The 19,715-nt window shown below is 37.4% G+C and overlaps 1 protein-coding gene across 2 annotated transcripts; it reads left to right on the forward strand.

Moving 5' to 3' along the window:
- Window positions 1–1,086: 1,086 nt before the first annotated feature.
- LOC144654859 (grainyhead-like protein 2 homolog) lies at window positions 1,087–19,715 on the forward strand. 2 transcript variants are annotated; one of them, XM_078515087.1, is made up of 21 exons: window positions 1,087–1,209; window positions 1,415–1,717; window positions 3,171–3,270; window positions 3,785–3,840; window positions 4,083–4,158; window positions 6,873–6,910; window positions 8,219–8,342; window positions 9,490–9,557; window positions 9,664–9,740; window positions 10,565–10,638; window positions 11,048–11,159; window positions 11,636–11,784; window positions 12,953–13,057; window positions 13,637–13,724; window positions 14,266–14,390; window positions 15,083–15,138; window positions 15,233–15,281; window positions 16,924–16,993; window positions 17,110–17,198; window positions 18,043–18,107; window positions 18,289–19,715. In XM_078515087.1, the coding sequence occupies exons 1-21, from the start codon at window positions 1,181–1,183 to the stop codon at window positions 18,404–18,406; spliced, it is 1,971 nt and encodes a 656-aa protein (XP_078371213.1). In that variant the 5' UTR covers window positions 1,087–1,180; the 3' UTR covers window positions 18,407–19,715. The 2 variants fall into 2 exon arrangements, with proteins under 2 accessions (XP_078371213.1, XP_078371214.1); XM_078515088.1 differs by having other exon boundaries at window positions 3,788–3,840.

A 19,715-nucleotide genomic window follows, 5' to 3' on the forward strand; every position in this document is an offset into this window, starting at 1 on the left:
AGCAAAATTTGCTTGTGATATAGACCCAGGGGGGGTACTCCGGCTTGTAAATGACGGGGATGATCGAATGGAGGAAAAATTCAAGACCCAAAAAAATCCCTAAGTTTTCCGACATTACCCAAAAAAATCCCTGGACCAAAAATTACCCCCCAAAAAATATCCCTTGTCAAATTGCCCCTAAATTACCCAGGAGGGGCAATAACGCTCAAGTTTGATTATTCATCATACCATAAATACGCCAAGACCGCACCAAGGCACTTTAGTTCGTTTTTAATACCCAAAAAATCCCCTATTTGAATCGAGTCACCCAAAAAAATACTTGCCAAATTTTCCAACCCAAAAAAATCCCAGAATCAAAAATTTCAAACCCAAAAAAATCCTTCGATCATCCCCGTCATTTAAAAGCCGGAGTACCCCCCTGGGGATATAGATATATATATATACCGTAATGATTCGATTTAGCGCCCGGGGCGCTTATTTACTTTTTGCACCTTAAGGGAGGGCGCTTAATCGAGACAGGGCGCTTATTCGGGACAGGGCGCTAATTTAATTTTTCGAAAAAAAAAAACAAATGTTCAACAGAAAACTTTAATAAATATTAAGATAACTAACAATAACAGAAACTGTAACAGCAGCAAATTGTTGCACAAGTTCAGCTACTTTTAAAAGAATTGTTCATTTTAGCAGTAATTATATACATGTACGGTACGGTAAATGTTCATGCGTTTATTTACTTAAGTAGATGGCTTCACTAGGGACCGTTATCCACAATAGGGGGCGTTTATTAGAATAGGGGCACTTATAAGAATGAGGGCGCTTGTTAGAATGGGGGCGCTTATTGGAATAGGGGCGCTTATTGACAAAAACACATTCGAAGGGGGGCGCTTATTCTGAAGGGGGCGCTTATTGAAAGGAGGGCGCCTAATCGAATCATTACGGTAAAAGGATAAGGCTGTTGGTTAAATATTGCGCAATACGTCACGACAATTTCCTTTTTTGGTACACGAGAAGTCATTGATTGCTTCCGATGATGATCGTGATCGTTCGTTCTCAGACTTCCCTGAAAGTCATCGTTTTCGGCTCGAGTCGAGGAGCGGGTCACAACAGCGTGTACTCACACAAAAAAATTGTGGAAATCAGATGGATTGGAAGGTTTCTAGCGTTTGGCATTCTTTTTGCCATGGCTGATACAGCTAGGAAGCAAGTATTGTAAGCGATCTTTTCTCGAATATTTTTTATTACGCCAGTGATTGTTTTTCCTTTACGACTTGATTCGGTTATGTGGCGTGCTTTCTCCCTTCGGCGGAGTTTTTGTTTCGTCTGGCCTAAGTTCTTTTCGCGCGTAACTCTTGATCCGTCCCTTTTGTGCAGTTTATTGTGCCAATTTCTTGTCCTTATGTCATTTAATTTGTAGGAAAAGCACTGGACTGACTGTTAACATGGCAGGAAAGGTAACAACGGAGGGAAATTCGATTGTTGTTTCGCCGGGAAGTACCTCGAAGGTGACAGTAGGGTCACCGACCAGCGAAGGAGCGCGCGATGTTCGCGACGACCGCAGTTGGAAAGCTTACGTTTCGCAGATCGATTCGCCCATATCATCTTCGTTACTGGTGAACGGAGAGGACTTGAATATGGCGTCTAATCTTGGTTTCTTGTATGATTACTACGAAGTCACTGAGGAATCAAACCAAGCTCCCCCTTCACCACCTAATCAGGGGTAAGTTTGTTACCGAGCGCCATGTTGGGAAAGAAAAATCGAAGCGCGCACGTTAAAACCTTCATAAATTCCTTCTCTTCCATGAGTTTCTGTCTCATTTAGGTAATTTTCGTTGGCCTTTTGTTCGATTGATTTGTTAAAAAAAAACCTGTCGAAGTTAAAAGAGGAATGTTTATGTTTTGTTATTACGGTATTGCATCGCGCATCGTGGATTTTTGACGTTGTTGTTTTCACGATCATATTTATGGAAAACAGGATTGTGTTTAAAGTGTTATTTATGCAACGTAGACCTCCATGAATCAAAACACCGGGAAAAAGTATTTATCTTTTCGTCCCATGAAAATATTGGAAAGGGGCGCAATTATAATACAGTTCCTTTTGACACGAGAGGCCTCGACTTGTGGGACATAACCACATTTAACTTTTGCTGTTTGTTTGATCGTAATCTTTTTCGCCATTATTAACTTTACTTAAAGGAAGTTGGTCTGATAAATATGCATGTACCGTCATCTCAATGTTTCTTCCCATATTCTCATATAATTATAAGGAAGCTCTCCCTAATCAGGCCCATTAAATTTATATTTAACATAACCACTGAACAACTCTTTTTTTCAAGTGAGATTTAATATTGATTTAAGTTGGTCACACGTTGCATCTTTTAACCATTTTGAATTCTTTTGTTACTCCTTGTGTAAAATTTAAAGAATATAGAAATAAGATTTTATTCTTTTCCAAGTAGTTCAACATGTAAAATTTTTTGTGAGAGGCTCCAAAACAAATACTGATTCTGATGCATGTTTGTGATATAATTTTTTTCTGATATTTATGCAATGAAATGCTGACGTTGTTCCGGTATTTCTCTGCATGAGGCGAGAGACAAGGGAAGTTGTAGATATTTCACCAGACTCGGTTATATCTAAGATTTGATCATGACCTTGGCTCAATGGAAAAACCAATATTTTCATTTTCTTTTGAGCCAAGGTCATTGTTATCAGTGCGTGTACACATGACCTTCCATTATATATGGATGGCGAGGGTCATTTCACGGCAAGCTTTTGTTTCCCTTAACGTGGTAAATTAGATCGTATAGTACATGCCACTTTCAGCCAGGAGTTGGTATATTGAGACAAATATATGTTGTGGTACAATTTGGTATTTTCCTTTGTCCTGGTGTATGGTAATATATGACAATGAACACACCAGTATAACAATGAAAGATACAAATTGTACCAATGGTAGAATTGAACCACAACATGTACATTTTTGTATTGTCGTGAATTTGATGATAGTAATATTCTATCTGTCTACAATTGAATTGTACTGAATTGTAATTCATTGTAGATTAATTTGAATTTCAGTAGAATCCATTGTTTTCTGTCACATATATATCTTTACCCTACTTTTTGATGAATAGTTTTATGACGGCTTGTTTATTTTTCTTTATCCATTATAGTTCTGGAGGAACGGCAGGTCAAGGCAATTCATCTTCAGGGAACAATCACTCACAAAGTGGCAACAGTGATTCAGAGTCAAGCAGTCCTGGTCAATCAGAGGTAAACTGACTTTGGATGCTCTAATCTGAGTGAACAACTTGGGTTGTCCCTGTTCAAGAAAACATTTCAAACTGATGACTTATACAGCTCTGCAAAGAACTGTATACTGCCTTGATTGGTTGGTGCTTGGTTTTGAAATTCCACAGGGGAGTAACAAACAATGGGAAACAGTATGCAGATCTATGGATCAGAGCTACTTCATTATTATAATTATATTTTAAATCAAATCTCAGACATCCCTCGAACAAGGGAAGAAGTGATTGCATTACTGCTTGTAATGTAGATGTACTGCTCCCCCCCCCCCCCGGCCAGAAAATGTTAAAATCTCAAGTACCATTGCTGCATTTTTTATAAAATCACCAAATACTAATAACCCCCCATTAGACACCTTTTCCTGTACCAACTCTTTGCCCAAAACCTGAAGCCTAGATATAAAGCAGCCCCTTATCAAAATCCTGCTTTGTTTTCTCTGATTTTACAACTTTCTGTTTAATCATTGTTTTATATTCCTCAGCAGGCCACACTCAGCTTTCTGCAAGCCGTACAACAAATAAAAGCTCCAAAACACAGGTGAATTCTTATAAACAAGAATGCGATTTGCATTATAAGCAAGTTCTTTGGTAATTTACATTAATATTAGACTGTAAAATACTACAGTCTGCTCCAAATGTTACTGTAACAGACTCCTTCCAAATACAAAAGCCTCTCCTTGGCAATAATGCCCAATTCTGTTTGCATACTTCAATATCACACTTACGGTAGTTTTGCCATTAAATAATGACGAGTATTTTAAGTTTTATTGTTTGTTTTAGTACACAAATAGTACAAGGTGACCATGGCAACCATCATGTCAGTCTTAAACAAGAAAAAGTGACCTCAAGTGTTAAGGTACAGTCTGTGAGTACTTGCACAACAATGTCTAGCTTCATGTTTGCTTATAAGGTACACTGGTCAGCATCCTTTTATGTCTTCGCTAGGAAGCATATTACTGTGTGAATGTATCATATAGAAAACATTGAAGTGTAACTGTCTAATTGGTTTTTGTTTTTTATCGTCTTTTTTTAATTTTTCCATTCAATTAACAACCAATTTGAGATACTAGACAAATCTCCATAGAGATTTATTATCTGTCTCAAGTTTTTCAAGGGGATAAACAGGCCTTCTGACAGGGTGCGGGAAAAAAAGAAAATTGTGCGGGTTTTGGGAGGCAAATTGTGCGGTAAAAAACAGCGATTGTGCGGGATTGCGCAATCGTGTAAAATAACAAATATTCGATCACCAGGCCCCCAAAAAGACCTGACATGGAGGAAATTCTGGTTCAATGAAAAGTGCAACTAATGTCCTCTTAGCTTGCTTATTAAACATAAACCAAATTTCCATTTTGCTACAATTTTGGCCAAAGTTTGTATCAACAAAATCATGTTGCGTGACACGATCGATTAAGTTTATTCAAAACCGTAATTCCTGGGCATAATTCTGCCTCGAAATAAAATGTTTCGATCATAACAAGTTATTTTATGAAAAATCCCAACGTTTTTGTACTTTCTTTGATATGTAGAGCGAATATTTTCTCGTTAAGGTTTAAAACTCTTCATGCCTGAAATAGCTGCAAAAACCACAACACTGAGACAAATGCAAATTCAATTGCGTGCGGCTTAATTTAATTAGATAACATTTTTAATTTAAACTTAGAAATAAGAGCGCGAAATTTGTATTTCCTGAATAAAAACGTCCTTCACTTGAATAACAAAAATAAACCCTGTTTCTTGACGAGAAGTTAATGATTTTCTGTCGCCCAAAGTTGCAGCGCTTTTGTTTGTCAATTCGCAAATCAGTGCGTTTGCCTTTGCGAAAATATCAAGTTCCGACAAATTGGCAGACATGTCAGTGCGGCGGTAAATTTCTTCGGTGTTTCGTCTTTGCTATCGGTTCATATGTATATGTATATATTTAAAACTGAGCGAGGAAACAAACACGTTAGAGAGAAAAGCGATATTTTGTTTTGGAAGGAAACATCATATGGCAACACAAAGGAAACACGACGACACAGAAACACGACAAGAAAATTTTTGCGTTCACTACATTTTTGCCAAACACTCGAAGTTTGTCACGGAATGCAAAGATCTGATCTGACTGTGTTCTTTTTATCGATCTATAACTCACATAAATATTTTGTCAAACCTCTGTGTGATTGGGCGGCGATTGGGAAAGGAATATATTTTGTTCACTTTGAATCACAAAGCCATGTGGTGCTTTTTAACAGAGTATCTGATTCGTCATTTGCAAAACATTAATGCTGCAAATCGCCAATGAAAAATAAGATTAGACTGAGACGAGAGACTAGTGCCCAGGCCGGCACGTAGCTATGTAGACGCCTTGTTGTTTTTATATCCGCTCGAGCTGTTCAGTCGCCGAAAGGGGCGCATTTCTCGATTGTTTTGCGAGGTAAATAACCTAAATATAGCCTTAAAAGCTTCTTTAAATCTTGTCAATCAATGGGAATACCGATTTAATTAGATTTTTAACAAAAAAAATTTTCCATATTGTGCGGGATTTTGCGGATTTTCAGAAATTGTGCGGGATTGTGCGGCTTTGACCGAATTGTGCGGTCCCGCACCCGCGCACCCTGTCAGAAGGCCTGGATAAAGTATTGAGCACTGATGCAAAGAGATGATGGTTGCGTTTTAGGCACAGTTTTTTTTTTATTTCATTCCTTTTCACCCTGTTTTACCTACATGTACCGTAAAGACTCGTGTATAAGCCGCACTCGTAGATAAGCCGCACCCCCAACTTTGAAGCTTGATTTTGCGAAAAAAATAAAAACTTAAAAACTTGAAATCCCAATACCTTTTCAAAAGGTTGCTCTTTTGATGACATATTGTCTTTATTGCTAAAGTCCAACGTGGAAAACGATGAAATTTGACTGGAAATAGTACGAGCACAACAGATTGAGAACAATACAAAACATTTGCTTAGTAACCACATAGTCACTCGAAGAGAGAGTCTGGGGTCGAATCACGTTCGATCAGTGATTGGTCAGGTAAACAACATGTAAAAGTTCACTGAAAGTTTGATTTCTAACCATATCAGCTGTGTGTTGATAAAAACTTGTTGCTCAATGGGAGGTTAGCAAATAGGCAGCTTTGTGGACAATACAAATGGAGATTCCATGTCAGCTCATGTTTAGCTGCTAAAGCGAGGTGCAAATAAATCGTTTGAAGGAGCAAATGAAGAACAATTTGTGACTAAGGAATTAACAGCTGCTCTTGGGTCCAGACCTTTTACCAAAAGCAATGATCGACAACAGCAGGTTTCAATTGTTAAATATATATTTACTCAATATTTTAAGTGCATTTTCTGACCCCAGACTAGACAATTTACACCCCTCAAAAGCAATGGTCTCGTAGATAAGCCGCACCCTCGATTTTGAGCCCAAACTTTCAGCAAACAAGTGCAGCTTATACACAAGTTTTTACGGTACTTTATTGTGCAAAATGCATTCTCGTATGGTTAACTTGGTTGATGTTTGTGTCCCTGGTATTTTATAATCTTTAATAGTTATTAAATTATTAGTGATTATATTTTATCTGTATATTTTTCAGTCACTTGCTATTGGACAACAGATAAAAGTGCAGCCAAGGTGAACATTTAAAATTGATTTTTCTAAGCATTGTATCATGCATTTGATAAAGCTTTTTACATATTGTTTTAGCCTGCCAATATTTTTTTATGCTGCAAAGTATTATAACATTTCCAAAAGTATATCTTTCTAGCTTGGCAATTATGCAACACGTGGTTGTGTGATCAGCATGCAAAGAAAGTCCTGTCGAATAGCCCGGGACTAGTGGATTTTCCTGCCGGGCTTGCGGATGTTATCCATCATCTACCTGATGGGCAAGTAAAATTTTTGTTTCAGTTGGCAGATGAAGTTTGGTATCATATTGAGAATGGCCTTTCAGCTGTATAGCACATAGTGGCTTCAAATTGCTTGAAGGGCAACATGGGAGGATCTCTGTGTATTTTATTTGTACACATAAACGTGTTGTACCCTGTGCAATGCTGTGCTCTCAGAATATTAATTATTGTGGGGTGCCTAACGGTTGTAAGAAATCTTGGGTGCTCAGCTCTTAAAAGCTTTCACCTGTGGCACCTGGGCTCTTCTAGAGCATAATTCTGCTGTGATTGTGGATGAAATGGGACATTGTCCCTTGAGAATCGAACAAAGTAACATTTTTTCTGTAGAGTTATGATGGGTGTCTCCACAGATGACTCAAGTTCCTGTAACTTTCACAAATGTTTGTGTAACTCTATTGACAGACAGGGAGATGAAATGCTTCATACACTTTATAGAAAGTATGCCAAAGAAAAGGTCTTGTGTTCCTGAAGTGTTTCAAAAAGCAGCTTTCATCTAACCAGAGTGTCCATTTTCTACAAACTACCAGTATTATTTTTCTTAAGGCTGGTTTTCGCTAATGTTGTAGTTGGAGTCGGAATCAGATTTTGGAATCAAAAGAATGCTTACAATCTATACTAGTGAAAATCAGAGTGGTAAGGAGAGTCATAAGCTTGACGAAATCGGAGCCAAAAGAATCAGAATGTTTCCATTTTCTTCCAATTCCACTTATGACTATGTGGCTTACGCTTATGATCCATTGAAAACTATATTGACGGAGTCACAAGCAGAAGCAGAAGAGCAAACCAATCACCATGCCAGTTTTCAGGCCCTCTGAGTACTTCCTTTCTGCTTGCGACTTCAACAATTTTGTTTTCACTGGATCTTAAGTGACAAAAGAGTCATAAGCAGAATGTAAACTCTGCTTCCAACTTTGTCGGTTTGATTTTCACTAGATTGTAGTGCTCTACTCTTCTGATGATGACTCTGTCACTAGTGAAAACCAGCCTTAATGAATGATTGTTAAGTGACTGTTATTTCCTAATGTTCTTGCAGTTCGTCAAGTTGTAGCCATACACCCATTCCTGTTGGTCGCCCTTCCTCATACCCTCCTTCTGGTAAAGGAACCCCACAAGTCAGTGATGTGTCGCCACTCTCACTCAGCACCACTCCCCCTGAGGTTAGTAACGTACCGGTATACAAAAAGCTTTGTGTCGTATTGTGTATCTTTCACACTTGAGACTGTTTGAAGGTGTCAGCTTATGGCTGGTACACTGAGCAGAACTGGAGTTATAGTCAGAAGTACAGTTTAAGAGTCTATAATAATTATTAACACTACAAATTAAGAAGAACAAGAAAAACACTTATTCTTGCTATGTTGTCCTCACTAAGAATAAGCTTAGACATGGTCACGAACAACAAAAAATTCTGTTTTCTTGTGCTTATGCTTGGCTTATTGCTAGCAATTACAGCATAAGAAGAATGAGTTTAGTAAATAATAAAGATGGTAAATTTCAAGCTCGGTGATAAATAGTGAAGAAATTATTCAACATGACACGAGCGTGAGACAAAGAAAAAATCTGAAAAAATCTGAGTCCCCAACGGGAAACAAACCCATGGCCTCCCAGATACCGGTTGGGCGCTCGATCTAACCAACTGAGCTACGAGAGACTCGTTGTGAGCTGGGCCATTTACTAGGTTGATATAATGACACGCATCCTGCATACTGCTAGGATCAGCAATGTCGAAATCATCAAATGTGTAGTAAATAATAAAGATGGTAAATTTCAAGCTCGGTGATAAATAGTGAAGAAATTATTCAACATGACACAAGCGTGGGACAAAGAAAAAATCTGAGTCCCAGCTCACAACGAGTCTCTCGTAGCTCAGTTGGTTAGATCGAGCACCCAACCGGTATCTGGGAGGCCATGGGTTCGTTTCCCGTTGGGGACTCAGATTTTTTCTTTGTCCCACGCTCGTGTCATGTTGAATAATTTCTTCACCAAGAATGAGTTTGTTTCAAGTTTTCCTTATGTGCTTATGATAATGATTGTTCTTTAGCTTATGCCCAATGAAAATCTAGCCTTAATTGTGCGTCATAACAATTCTCTAAAACAGCTACAGTCAACTCTCGCCTTACGGACACCCTGCTATTGCGGACACTCGCTATTACGGACAAAATCCAGATCCCCGGCGAAAGAGATTTGACTGGAAATGACTCCCGCTATTACGGACTTTCGCTATAACAGACACTAAACGACGCCCCGAGGGTGTCCGCTATATATAGTGAGAGTTAACTGAATTTGTAACTTGTGCTTTCTTTGCAGGCCTTTAACTTCTCTCCATACACACAGTCACTAAAAGCCACACCAACTGTCTTCTCTGCTCAGGACAAGTAAGTTTTACCATAATTGGAATCCCTTTTGGTTTGTATAACTGTGTGTTATATTCAACATTTAACTTTAATTTACCACTGACAATACATAATTATGTATTTTTAGATATACATTCATTCTCGAGGCACCTACATCTATCATTCAAAGAAGAGGAGATGACACATTAACATATCTCAACAAAGGTGTGTTGCACATTTGTATGCTTGTCTTATTATACATTCTACAATTTAGTGGGCAGATGACTTGCCCATGCCCTTGCACGGCAAAACAATGTACTTGTTTCAGATAATCGGACAGCACTTTTCAGTCATAGACATAGACATAGACATGGTTTATTTAACCATGAAGAGCTCAGGAGCTGTAGCTCATTAAAATGCTCTCATGAAAAAAAAAAAAAGGTTTAAAATGACAAATAATTTATATAAAAAAAAGTTTTTTTGAGCTCTGTGATGGGATAAGATCAGGGTTCGTACAGGTCCTGGAAAACCTGTAAAGTCCTGGAATAAGACTACCAGTCCTGGAAAGTTCTGAAAAACTGTTAAATTCAAGCAACAACTGAATTCTCAGAACTAACGTGATAAGAAATGTACAAACAGTAAGGAGAAACAATATTGAGATCTTGGGAGTGAAAGGGTTAATGTGAATTTTGGAGTTCTGAAAAAGTCAAACTGAGTCCTTAAAAAGTCCTGTAAAGGTACTAAAAAATTGTTTGTGAAAAAGGGTAAGAACCCTGATTTAGTGGGTAGATGACTTGCCCTTGCCTTTGCACAGCAAGGAAAATCTACTTGTTCCAGATGACCGACAGCACTTTTTTCGAGCTCTGTGATAGGATATAACTTGTGATGGGCTAAGATTCCATCCAGGGGTAGAGGCACAAGAACTTTTAGTCACTTTGTGCTTCAGAAACCATAAAATAGAAGTGAGATGCTGATCAGTTCTAAACAAGGCAAAAAGAAGGACACCTGAGAAGCTAATATTTTGTTTTATTTTGCACTCTTTATTTCAGGACAATTTTATGCTATAGGCTTTGAGGGAAATGTGGACCCTCCAACAACTGATGGTGAAATTCAAAGAGTTAAGGTACAAATGTGGATTTGGGCAGTCAATTTACACACAAATCACACAGCAACTTATGAAACATCTGTACATTAGATGTTTAGGCTTTTGCAAGTTCATTGTTCAAAAGTAATCTCAAACTTCACCTACTCTAGACCATCCATGTTTATTTGTGGGATATTTTAACCTTCTTGGCGCTTTTTTACCTTAGCAGGCCAATTACATATATTATATTTCTTCCTTTTAAAAATCAATAATAAATGTACTTTTCAAAAAATGATACATGTAATGTGACATGGTAATACTAGCTCCTTTAATTGTATATAACTGAGAAATGTTTTTGACAAAGACAATGAGAAAGAACAGTTCAAAAAAGACATTGATTAAGTTCAAGCTCAGACACACCATTCACATGCTTGACATTTCATTGCAGTCTTATGTACACCTCGTTTTCCGTGATGAGAAAGATCCAAGGACAGAGTGTGAACACTGGCAGTATTGGCACAGCCAGCAGCCAAATCCACAACAGCGTGCTTTTGATATTGGTAAGTAAGACTCTTTTGTCCTATGTGAGATTATTGCTGCATGCAAAAGAAGGTAATACAGTGGAATCCTGATTGTCTCAAACCTCCAATAAATCTGGATTCCACTTTAAATGCAAAGACAAGGCCAAGCCACCAGATGGCTGTACCTTTAAAAGGCATCACACATCATTACTTGAGATGTTACACTGTAGTTTTGATTGGAATTGTACATGAAGTACATGTATCAGTGTTTCTTTTTAAATGGTGCATGAATCAGACTTTCTTGAGTACCTGTACTGTAAATTTAATAACAGGTATGAATAAGATACAGAAATGAGAATCATTGATGGTTTTATTTTTTTTAGTATACTGTTTGCATATGCATTGTCTTGTTAATAATTTAAATGCAGAACTGTAGTTAATACTAAATATATTTAATTATAATATTCATGCTAATTTTTTAATGAATTAACTAATTATTGATTAATTTTTTTCAGATCGCAAATCTTGCCAGAATATAGAAGAGAATATAGACGAGATATCTTACAATGGAGCTGGGTTTACATGGAGTCCTCACTTGAATGCCAAGATAGTGATCAGGATTAACTGTTTGAGTACTGATTTCTCTTCTCAGAAGGGAGTCAAGGTGGGTTATAACACTTTTATTATGTACTTTGTTTAAATCCCCTTTCAATTTTTTTGTATCTAACTATTCAAACAGTGTAGATAGAGTGGATTTTGTGTTAAGGGAGAATATGGGGCTGGCTCCGTAATTCAAGGCTATAAACCTTGTGGAGGTACAGTGCCGTAGCCAGACTTTTGGCATAGACAAGTAAAGTTGTGAGTGTCAAAGGCACGAGCCATTAGTGGGGTCTGGAAAGAAAGTTTTGAAATCTCAAAGCTCCAAGACACTATTTTTAGCATTTTAAATGAGGTATTTAATCAGAAAAATCAATCAGGTTCAATTGGGGATTATTTTCTCACCTCAACATACTTTTTTAATATGCCATTTCCAAGTAGTTTTACCCTTTGCCTTTGTTTCAAAACAAGTCTTTGTGCAAAACCATTCAAATGAAAATGAGTTTGATTTGCATGAAAAGGGTCCTGTAGGTGAAACTAATTTTCATATGAATGGTTTTGCATGTAGACTCGTTCTTAAAACGGAGGCAAAGGATAACTCGGAAATGGCCTATTTTAGGTTATAATCTAGATGAGGCAAGTGCCTCGTCTTGCCTCTTGCTAGTTACGGCCCTGAGGTACTATTCTTATTAAGTATGTACATGCAGTAGTAACTGGCAAGTGCTAAGGGATCATATTGGATGTGGAATTGGTGATAATTGAACAAAATTTAGTTTGGGGTGAGTCATTAGAACACTTTTGGAACGGACAGGTTGGTTACATGTATGTTTGTCATCATCATCATCATCATCATTTTTTTTTTTGGGGGGGGGGGAGTTGAATAATTGATTCATTCACCGCTCCCTCTCTCTTATTTTCTTGAGACTTACCCCTCCCCTGGGTCCTCAGGCAACACAATTTGGTTAAGGTTAAGAATCCGATCCAACGCGTCGGCCAACGTGTCGGCCGACGCGTTGACCGACGCGTTGTTTGGATCAGATTCTTAACCTTTTCCCACAATTTAGTGGATTTACAAGTCTGTTTAAGTACAAATTGCAACTTACTCTTGACACACATGAACTAAAAACTTTGAACAAGAGTCCTTTTTTTCATTGGAGTTTAGAGGCTGTTGTGTTCATTGTACACTGGAGTTCATTTCACCACTGATCACAGCAGATTTGTTGCTTCCTCTGCAGGGCATTCCTCTGCATCTTCAGATAGATACCTATGAAGATTTAACTAATCCTGATGCAGAGCCAGTGCACAGATCATTCTGTCAAATTAAAGTGTTCCGTGACAAAGTAAGTGAATACCGTTGTCTTTTGCCGTTTTCAGTGATATGCAAACTCTGAATAATTTAGTTGTAAAGGGTTTCCTGGACTAGTATTATGTGTGTAGTCTTGTATGTACATGTAAGTAATAGTGTTCATTGTAAGATGTAAGAAACTACTAATATTAAATAAACATGTTAAAATACAAAAAAAAACCTCTAAAATTCAATCCTCAACCAACGGTTTACACTTTTTGCTGCGGTCAATCATCTTAGCGGACCTCTTGGGAAACAGAAGTTCACTTCAACCAGGTCAAGATCACGTTAACTTTTTGAGTTGCACATGATTGTAAGATTTTGATCCATTCTGATAAATTTCTGTTTTTAATGGTTCGTTGGCTGTCGCCATAATTATGATTGACGGCAGCAAAAAAGGCAATCCTTAGTTGAATTTGAATTTCAGAGTTCGCATATCACTGAAAACCGCAATAATGAAAAAAAACTTTAGTTACTTGGTTGATGACTATATGCACTTTGTTACTTAAACACCCTTAAATTGCCACTTTTTTTAATCGCTTTAGTTTTAAATAGTGAACTCTCTTTTTTGAAGGGTGCAGAAAGAAAGAACAAAGATGAATCAAAAAGTGCAGAAAAAAGGATTCAGAAATGGGTGAAGCAGAACACGTCATCCTGTGCTGGTAAGATAAGAGAAGATATGATAAGATAAGACAACTTTATTTAGAGAGGGTAGCACATAACAGAAAAATTCTGATGAACTTGTGGCCCTCTATTCTAAAAAAGAACCTGGTCAGTTTTGTCCTTGAATGCTGAGTAAAACAATATTCTTGATTTGTTCAAACAAATCTGGACCATAAGGATTAACCTTGCTTTCATTAAAGATCTCTGATTAGTTCTGGAAACATTTGGTATTTGTGACCTCTCACACGTAAACATTCCTTACGGTATCCATGTGTTTGGTTTGAACAGCTGACAAGATTTTGCACGGATAGCTTGCACAGCTCAAACTGTATCTGAATTGCAAATGCGTGGCTGTCCATGTCAAAACAGCAAGCCGTAAGGAAAATTTTCGCGTGAGAGGTCACATTTTTATTCCAATCCTTTTGTACTACTCATTTTAAATCATCAGATTTTGATTCAAATGTGACTCACTCATGCCAACAATTCCATTTTACTTGTTTAATACTTATCAGTAATATTTATTTATTCTGTTATTTTCAGATCCTAACATGGTGTCTCCTACAAGTCTCTTTCATCCTCCCAGTAAATACACCCAGCTGCAAACGACCACTCCTTTAGGACCTAAGCCTGTTCTTTTCACTCCACCTGTTCAGCATAGTGCACATGTGAGTTGATGTCTAGTGAAAGTTTTGTCAAGGCTGTAGAATGTTTCTAGTAAAAGAACTTTCAGGTATCATTGTTGTGAAAGATGTAACTTCTTCAACACATTGCTACCCTCCTAGTTAAGGCCATTTTAGTTGCCATGGGGACTAAAATTTTGTAGCTGGCAACTAAAATGGAACCGAAGTCGCCAGTCTGGCGACTAAAATTGAGATAAAGGATCGAAAACGGATCCTAAGTTAGCGACTAAGATTTTTCACTGGCGACCAAACTTGAGCAGTCAGTGGCCAAATCGCCACTACGGATAAAAATTAACTTGCAATGGCGAGTTGCATTGACTGACATATCACCGGAGTCTGAAGATCTTTTCCGCTCAGGCTGATCAGTCACCAGTTCTGTAAAGGACTAGCCAGACAAACAGGCTAAATGAACTTCTAGGCAAGAAGCATTTAATGTTACTTTTTACCAGCCAGCCCATGCAGTTAAAGTAATTTCCCTAAGTTAACAGTAAAAAGTGGTATCTTTGTTGCATAGCAGTCAGCAGTGTTAGCATTTTCACGTGAAAATGATAAATGATAATGAATTTATGTAGGGGCCAGCTAGTTGGGCTCCATTGGATGCCACTGGACTTACAAGTGATGCCTAAAGATAACCAGTTTTTTTCCTTAATGTATTTTTTTTTCTGTGTTCCTTTCAGGGTGCACCTTTTGAGGAGTCATCTTTGCAGACATTATCTCTTTTGGCATCTATAAAGTAGGTTGCCTTTCGTGAAATAATTATAATTGTTAAAAAAAAGTGATGGAACGTTTGGAGATTAATTGTTGTTTGGTTCGTATTTACATTGTAGGGATCGAGAAAATAAAAGAACTCTACAGTCGCAATTTGCCATGGCCAAGGTATAAATTTTCGTTTGTTTGTATATTTCTTGCTGTTCAGTGTTGATGGTTTGTTTTTCCTTTTTTTTTTTTAAATACCTGGTAACTTGGTAGCTTTTGGATTTCTGGATTGTGTTGTTCCAGAAAATATCCTTCCTCTCCCACACAGGGCCTTTTTGGTTTGAATTCCCCCACCCCTTCGGAAATTCCAGTTAAGTTCCATACTTTTCTTTGAAAATTTTGGCTTTTGAGACCACCACCCCCTTGGAATTTCCGGTAATTGTGAAGAACAGCTCCCGCTAACCGACTGTCGGTCAACTGTCGGCCGACAGGTTACCAACAGACTACCGACAGGCCACCGACAGCCCACCGACAGGTTACCGACAGTTTCCCAAAACAGAAATTTTACTGTAAAACTGAGCAGTAAACCCGACACAGAAAGCGATTAAAACAGATAAGACTTATAAACATTGTATTTCATTGTACTACGGTACTTACTACAAAACAAATCGTCTCCTCGCCAAGATTTTCTTTTATACAAACTTCAATCTCTTATAAATATATCACCTACGTAACTTTATGTCCATAAGGCAAGCAATGAAATCACGTTCGAAGATGTTTTTATCCAAAAATCAGGCCAAAACAGTGCAAAAACTTCTCCACACACTCTCCACACACGCACTCACTGAAGTCGCCCTAGAATCCTTTGCGACCCCTTCCGAGGGGGAATGAGACTAAGTTAACCAATCCAATATGGCGGACAGAAATGGAGTAGCTGTGTTCGCGTAAATTCTCCGGTCGATTTTGGCAGCGCAGAAGCTAGTTTTAGGCTGTGATGACCGAAACTCAGGAGTATATACCTTTCCTTTCAATTTCTCATAAATTTTGGGGTCCGTTACGGAGGAAAAACATAAAGAAACAAAAAGGTTAGTGTTACCGTATAACCGACAACTTACCGACATCTTACCGACACCTTACCGACACATCACCGCCTGTCGGCCGGCTGTCGGCCGACAGTTGGCCGACATCATAGCCAAATCCTGTCGGCAGGTTGTCGGCCGACAGACGACCGACAGCCGGCCGACAAACGGCCAACAGACGGCCGACAGACGGACGACAAACGGCCGACTGTCGGCCGACAGACGACCGACAAACGACCAACAGTCGACCGACAGTCGGTTAGCGGGAGCTGTTCTTCACAATTACCGAATTTCCAATGACCTTCCATGGGGTGGGTATGGATATTTTCTGGAACTGCACATTTTTAGAATAATTTCTGTTTAAATATTGTGTACTTAGGACAAGTATTTATATCTGGGTATTCCAAAGTTGTGTACAGAATGCATTTTTCTTTAAATCTGTTCTTTCAAGTTCAGTGAGTAATTAACTTTGAAGGTTGTGGAGATTAAACTTACCGGTATGTTAGTAAACTATCTTGAAGATTTCTGTCATGTCCCAAAATGTATCTAGAGAGAGGCAGAGATGTCCAAATTAAAGTGAAATAACAAAGTTAAGAAAACCTGGTGTGAATTATCGGAGAAAAAGGGATGTTTAGTTGTTCACAAGCTACAAGGGATTAAACTAAAAGATCCATTTTAGCAGCCAGTAAAATAATAATATTATAAGACCATAAATTTAATTGTATATTGTTGCTTTTTTTCAGGATGAGCTTGCTGATTTAGAAGTTGTTCCTAGATTAAAAGTGCAAAAAATCCACAGACCTAACAGGCCAGGTTAATATCCTCATTAGTTCATTAATTTTTATGAAAAGTAATTTTTTGATCTTTCAAATTTGCTTGTCTACCAACAAAAGTGTAGAACATCACTAACCTTATTTGTTTGCTCTTAGCTGTTACCATATATGTAAAGAAAGAGGAAGAGAAAGTGTACAATGCACTGATGCTTGATAGCTTAACAGTTGGAGACATGGTTGAGTCGGTATGTTATTTTACCTCTTTTTTTTGACGGGGTATTGCACTGTATATTTTATTGATTTCCAGCCATGGGATTTCAGTTTGCTTGGTTAACACTTTTTCGGTTCTTTGCCCAGTGATCATAGGTTTACAGTGATTGGTAAGGACATGGAGGGTTTTATTGTGACAATTGCTCAGCTGATTTGGACACAATTAAATATGCATGATGAATGGCTATGGGAGCGAGAAGTGTTTTAGTTGTATAACTTGAGAAAAACTCAGTTAATTAAACGTTATTGAAAACCAAATGACAGCATTGTGTAACAATTTTTTAGCACCATAATTTTTCTGGGAAGGTTATAACACAGTACCAGAAACAATCTTTATTGCATATTAAAAATACCTGTAAGGTTAAAAGTACATAAATCGTGGGGCTTGAATTTTTTTTTTTTTTGAACTTTGAAAACAAACCAGAAAAATAATTATCACTAGAGAAACTAACCAGAACACAAGAGTATCTTTAAGTTGGAAAAGGAAGTTTATTTCCAGTTCAAGAAACAAATGCAAGAAAAACCCTAAACCGGAAATGAAACTTCAGCCCACATAGGGTGGGAGGGAAGGGAAGAAAATCACTTGTGGAATCAAATTATATGTGAATTAACCGGTTAACAATACCAACTGACGTACGCCCTCTCGTAACATGCTACATATACAATGTCCGTTAAAAAGTAACAATTAATACCAATCATGTAATAAACACACCTAGCTCAAATTAATTATTTTAAGCTGGGCTAAAAATAATTATAACAAAAACCAGTTTTATGTTGAGATCAGAAAGTAATAATATTGATCTGTGATTTTATTTTCAGGTTGCTAGTAAATATGGCATGCCACCTGAAATGATAAAGAATGTTTACAAAAAGACAAAAAAGGGGTAGGGATGCACACATGCTCTTCTATATAAATCTTTATAAATGTTGTGATTATTTTGTTTCTTGGTCACGTTCCTTGTAGGGTTTTATTAAAAGTACTTTGGTACTTTGTTTTGCCTTGATGTATTATTAATGAGTTTGAGAATTTATAATTACTTGTGTGTCTCTTCATCTTCGTTTCAGTATCCTTGTAAACATGGATGATCGCATGATTGAGCAGTTTGTTGATGAGGATGATTTCATCATTAACCTAGACTTTGATAATCAACTGGGGCATTTTGAGTTGACGTTACAGTACTAAAAAATTAATCATCTAACAGCTAGCAGCCCCAGGTTCTTTTTAAAATGCCATTACCCATTGCCATTAATGTGAAAGTTGCACCCTTATATTATGTAGTAGTTTATAGCCTTGTTTAGAAAGGTGTTTTATTCATAGTCTATAGTCTTGTTTCTATTAATGGAAATTTCGTTTAACTGTACATATATTAAGTTTCAGACTGTTGCATAAGAGTCCAACATACAAACATTTTTCATGACATGCTCCATACTCAAGAGTCATTCAGTGTTTGCAGACATGGTATACCATACTTCTTAATCTCACCCAGGTTGCACAAAGTATTGACTGTTCAAAATCTAGTGCTTTTTCACTGGATCAATAGAGTAACTGAATAAGCATATACAGCTGTAGGAGGTCTCAAGGGCCTTTATTGTAATATTAGGATTCTGGGATTAACTGTCATTTTGCACTGTATCAAGTGCGGTAACGGGACCAGTTTTTGGAAAGTGGAAACTGTTCTCGTGTACCTTTCTGCCCATTTGACTGACTGTTTACTAAATCCAAAATTTGCATTGATCAGTCAAAGTGAAAAGAAAAACTCTGGTACACTCTGGTCTGGTATTTTCACTAAATTAGTCTTAAAATTATTATTGTTCGTGTGTTCCTAAGCCAGAGGGAACAAAATAACCGTCTGCTGTTGAAAGACCTTCATTTTAGCAGTTTTGTAAAATAAATTTTATGAAACATTTCTAAAAAATACATTTTTGCAAGAAAATGTTAGACAGCTGTCTTAAGAAATTATTAACAAAACTTTGCTGATACAAATATCTAGAAAAATGAATGTTTTGGGCATAATTGCATGTAAACTTGCCAAGATCTATTACACAAACTTAAGTGAAGCGTACTTTGTAAGTGACTGGACTTGTGGGATTTTCAGTATATAACTTGTATTTTAGAGTACATGACATTAGTTATTTTAGTAAGTTAGTGGTTGATGGATGGCATTTAATCTCAAGTTTGATGAAATCAGACCACAAGCATGTAAAGTTTGAGTTTAAAAGATATAATGTACCTGTAGATACAAGTAAGTGTACAGGTCGCGTGAACTTATGTTGTAAGGGGATGTTACAGTTGTTTCAAGCATATCCCGTCACTTACATTCATCTTATAACCAGCTTGTGTTGGGTGGTAAAACCTGCTGGAAAGTCAAACTAATATTTTTAAGAGAAAATAGGGTATCAGTGATTAGTTGCAAATGTAAACTTGTACATGTACATGTAGCTTAGCCAGCAAGTAAGTATTTCTTTTACAAGAACATCAGAGTATTCTGAGA

This window comes from Oculina patagonica, chromosome 5 (assembly GCF_052425735.1).
Source record: "Oculina patagonica isolate OP01 chromosome 5, crgOcupat, whole genome shotgun sequence".
Lineage (NCBI taxonomy): Eukaryota > Metazoa > Cnidaria > Anthozoa > Scleractinia > Oculinidae > Oculina > Oculina patagonica.

Excerpts from the sequence above, each read along its gene's own strand:
- LOC144654859 (XM_078515087.1), top strand. The coding sequence starts at position 1,181 with ATGGCTGATACAGCTAGGAAGCAAGTATT. Across the intron at positions 3,271-3,784 it reads GCAGTCCTGGTCAATCAGAG|CAGGCCACACTCAGCTTTCT; the intron begins GTAAACTGACTT and ends TATATTCCTCAG. Across the intron at positions 13,058-13,636 it reads TTAAAGTGTTCCGTGACAAA|GGTGCAGAAAGAAAGAACAA; the intron begins GTAAGTGAATAC and ends TCTTTTTTGAAG.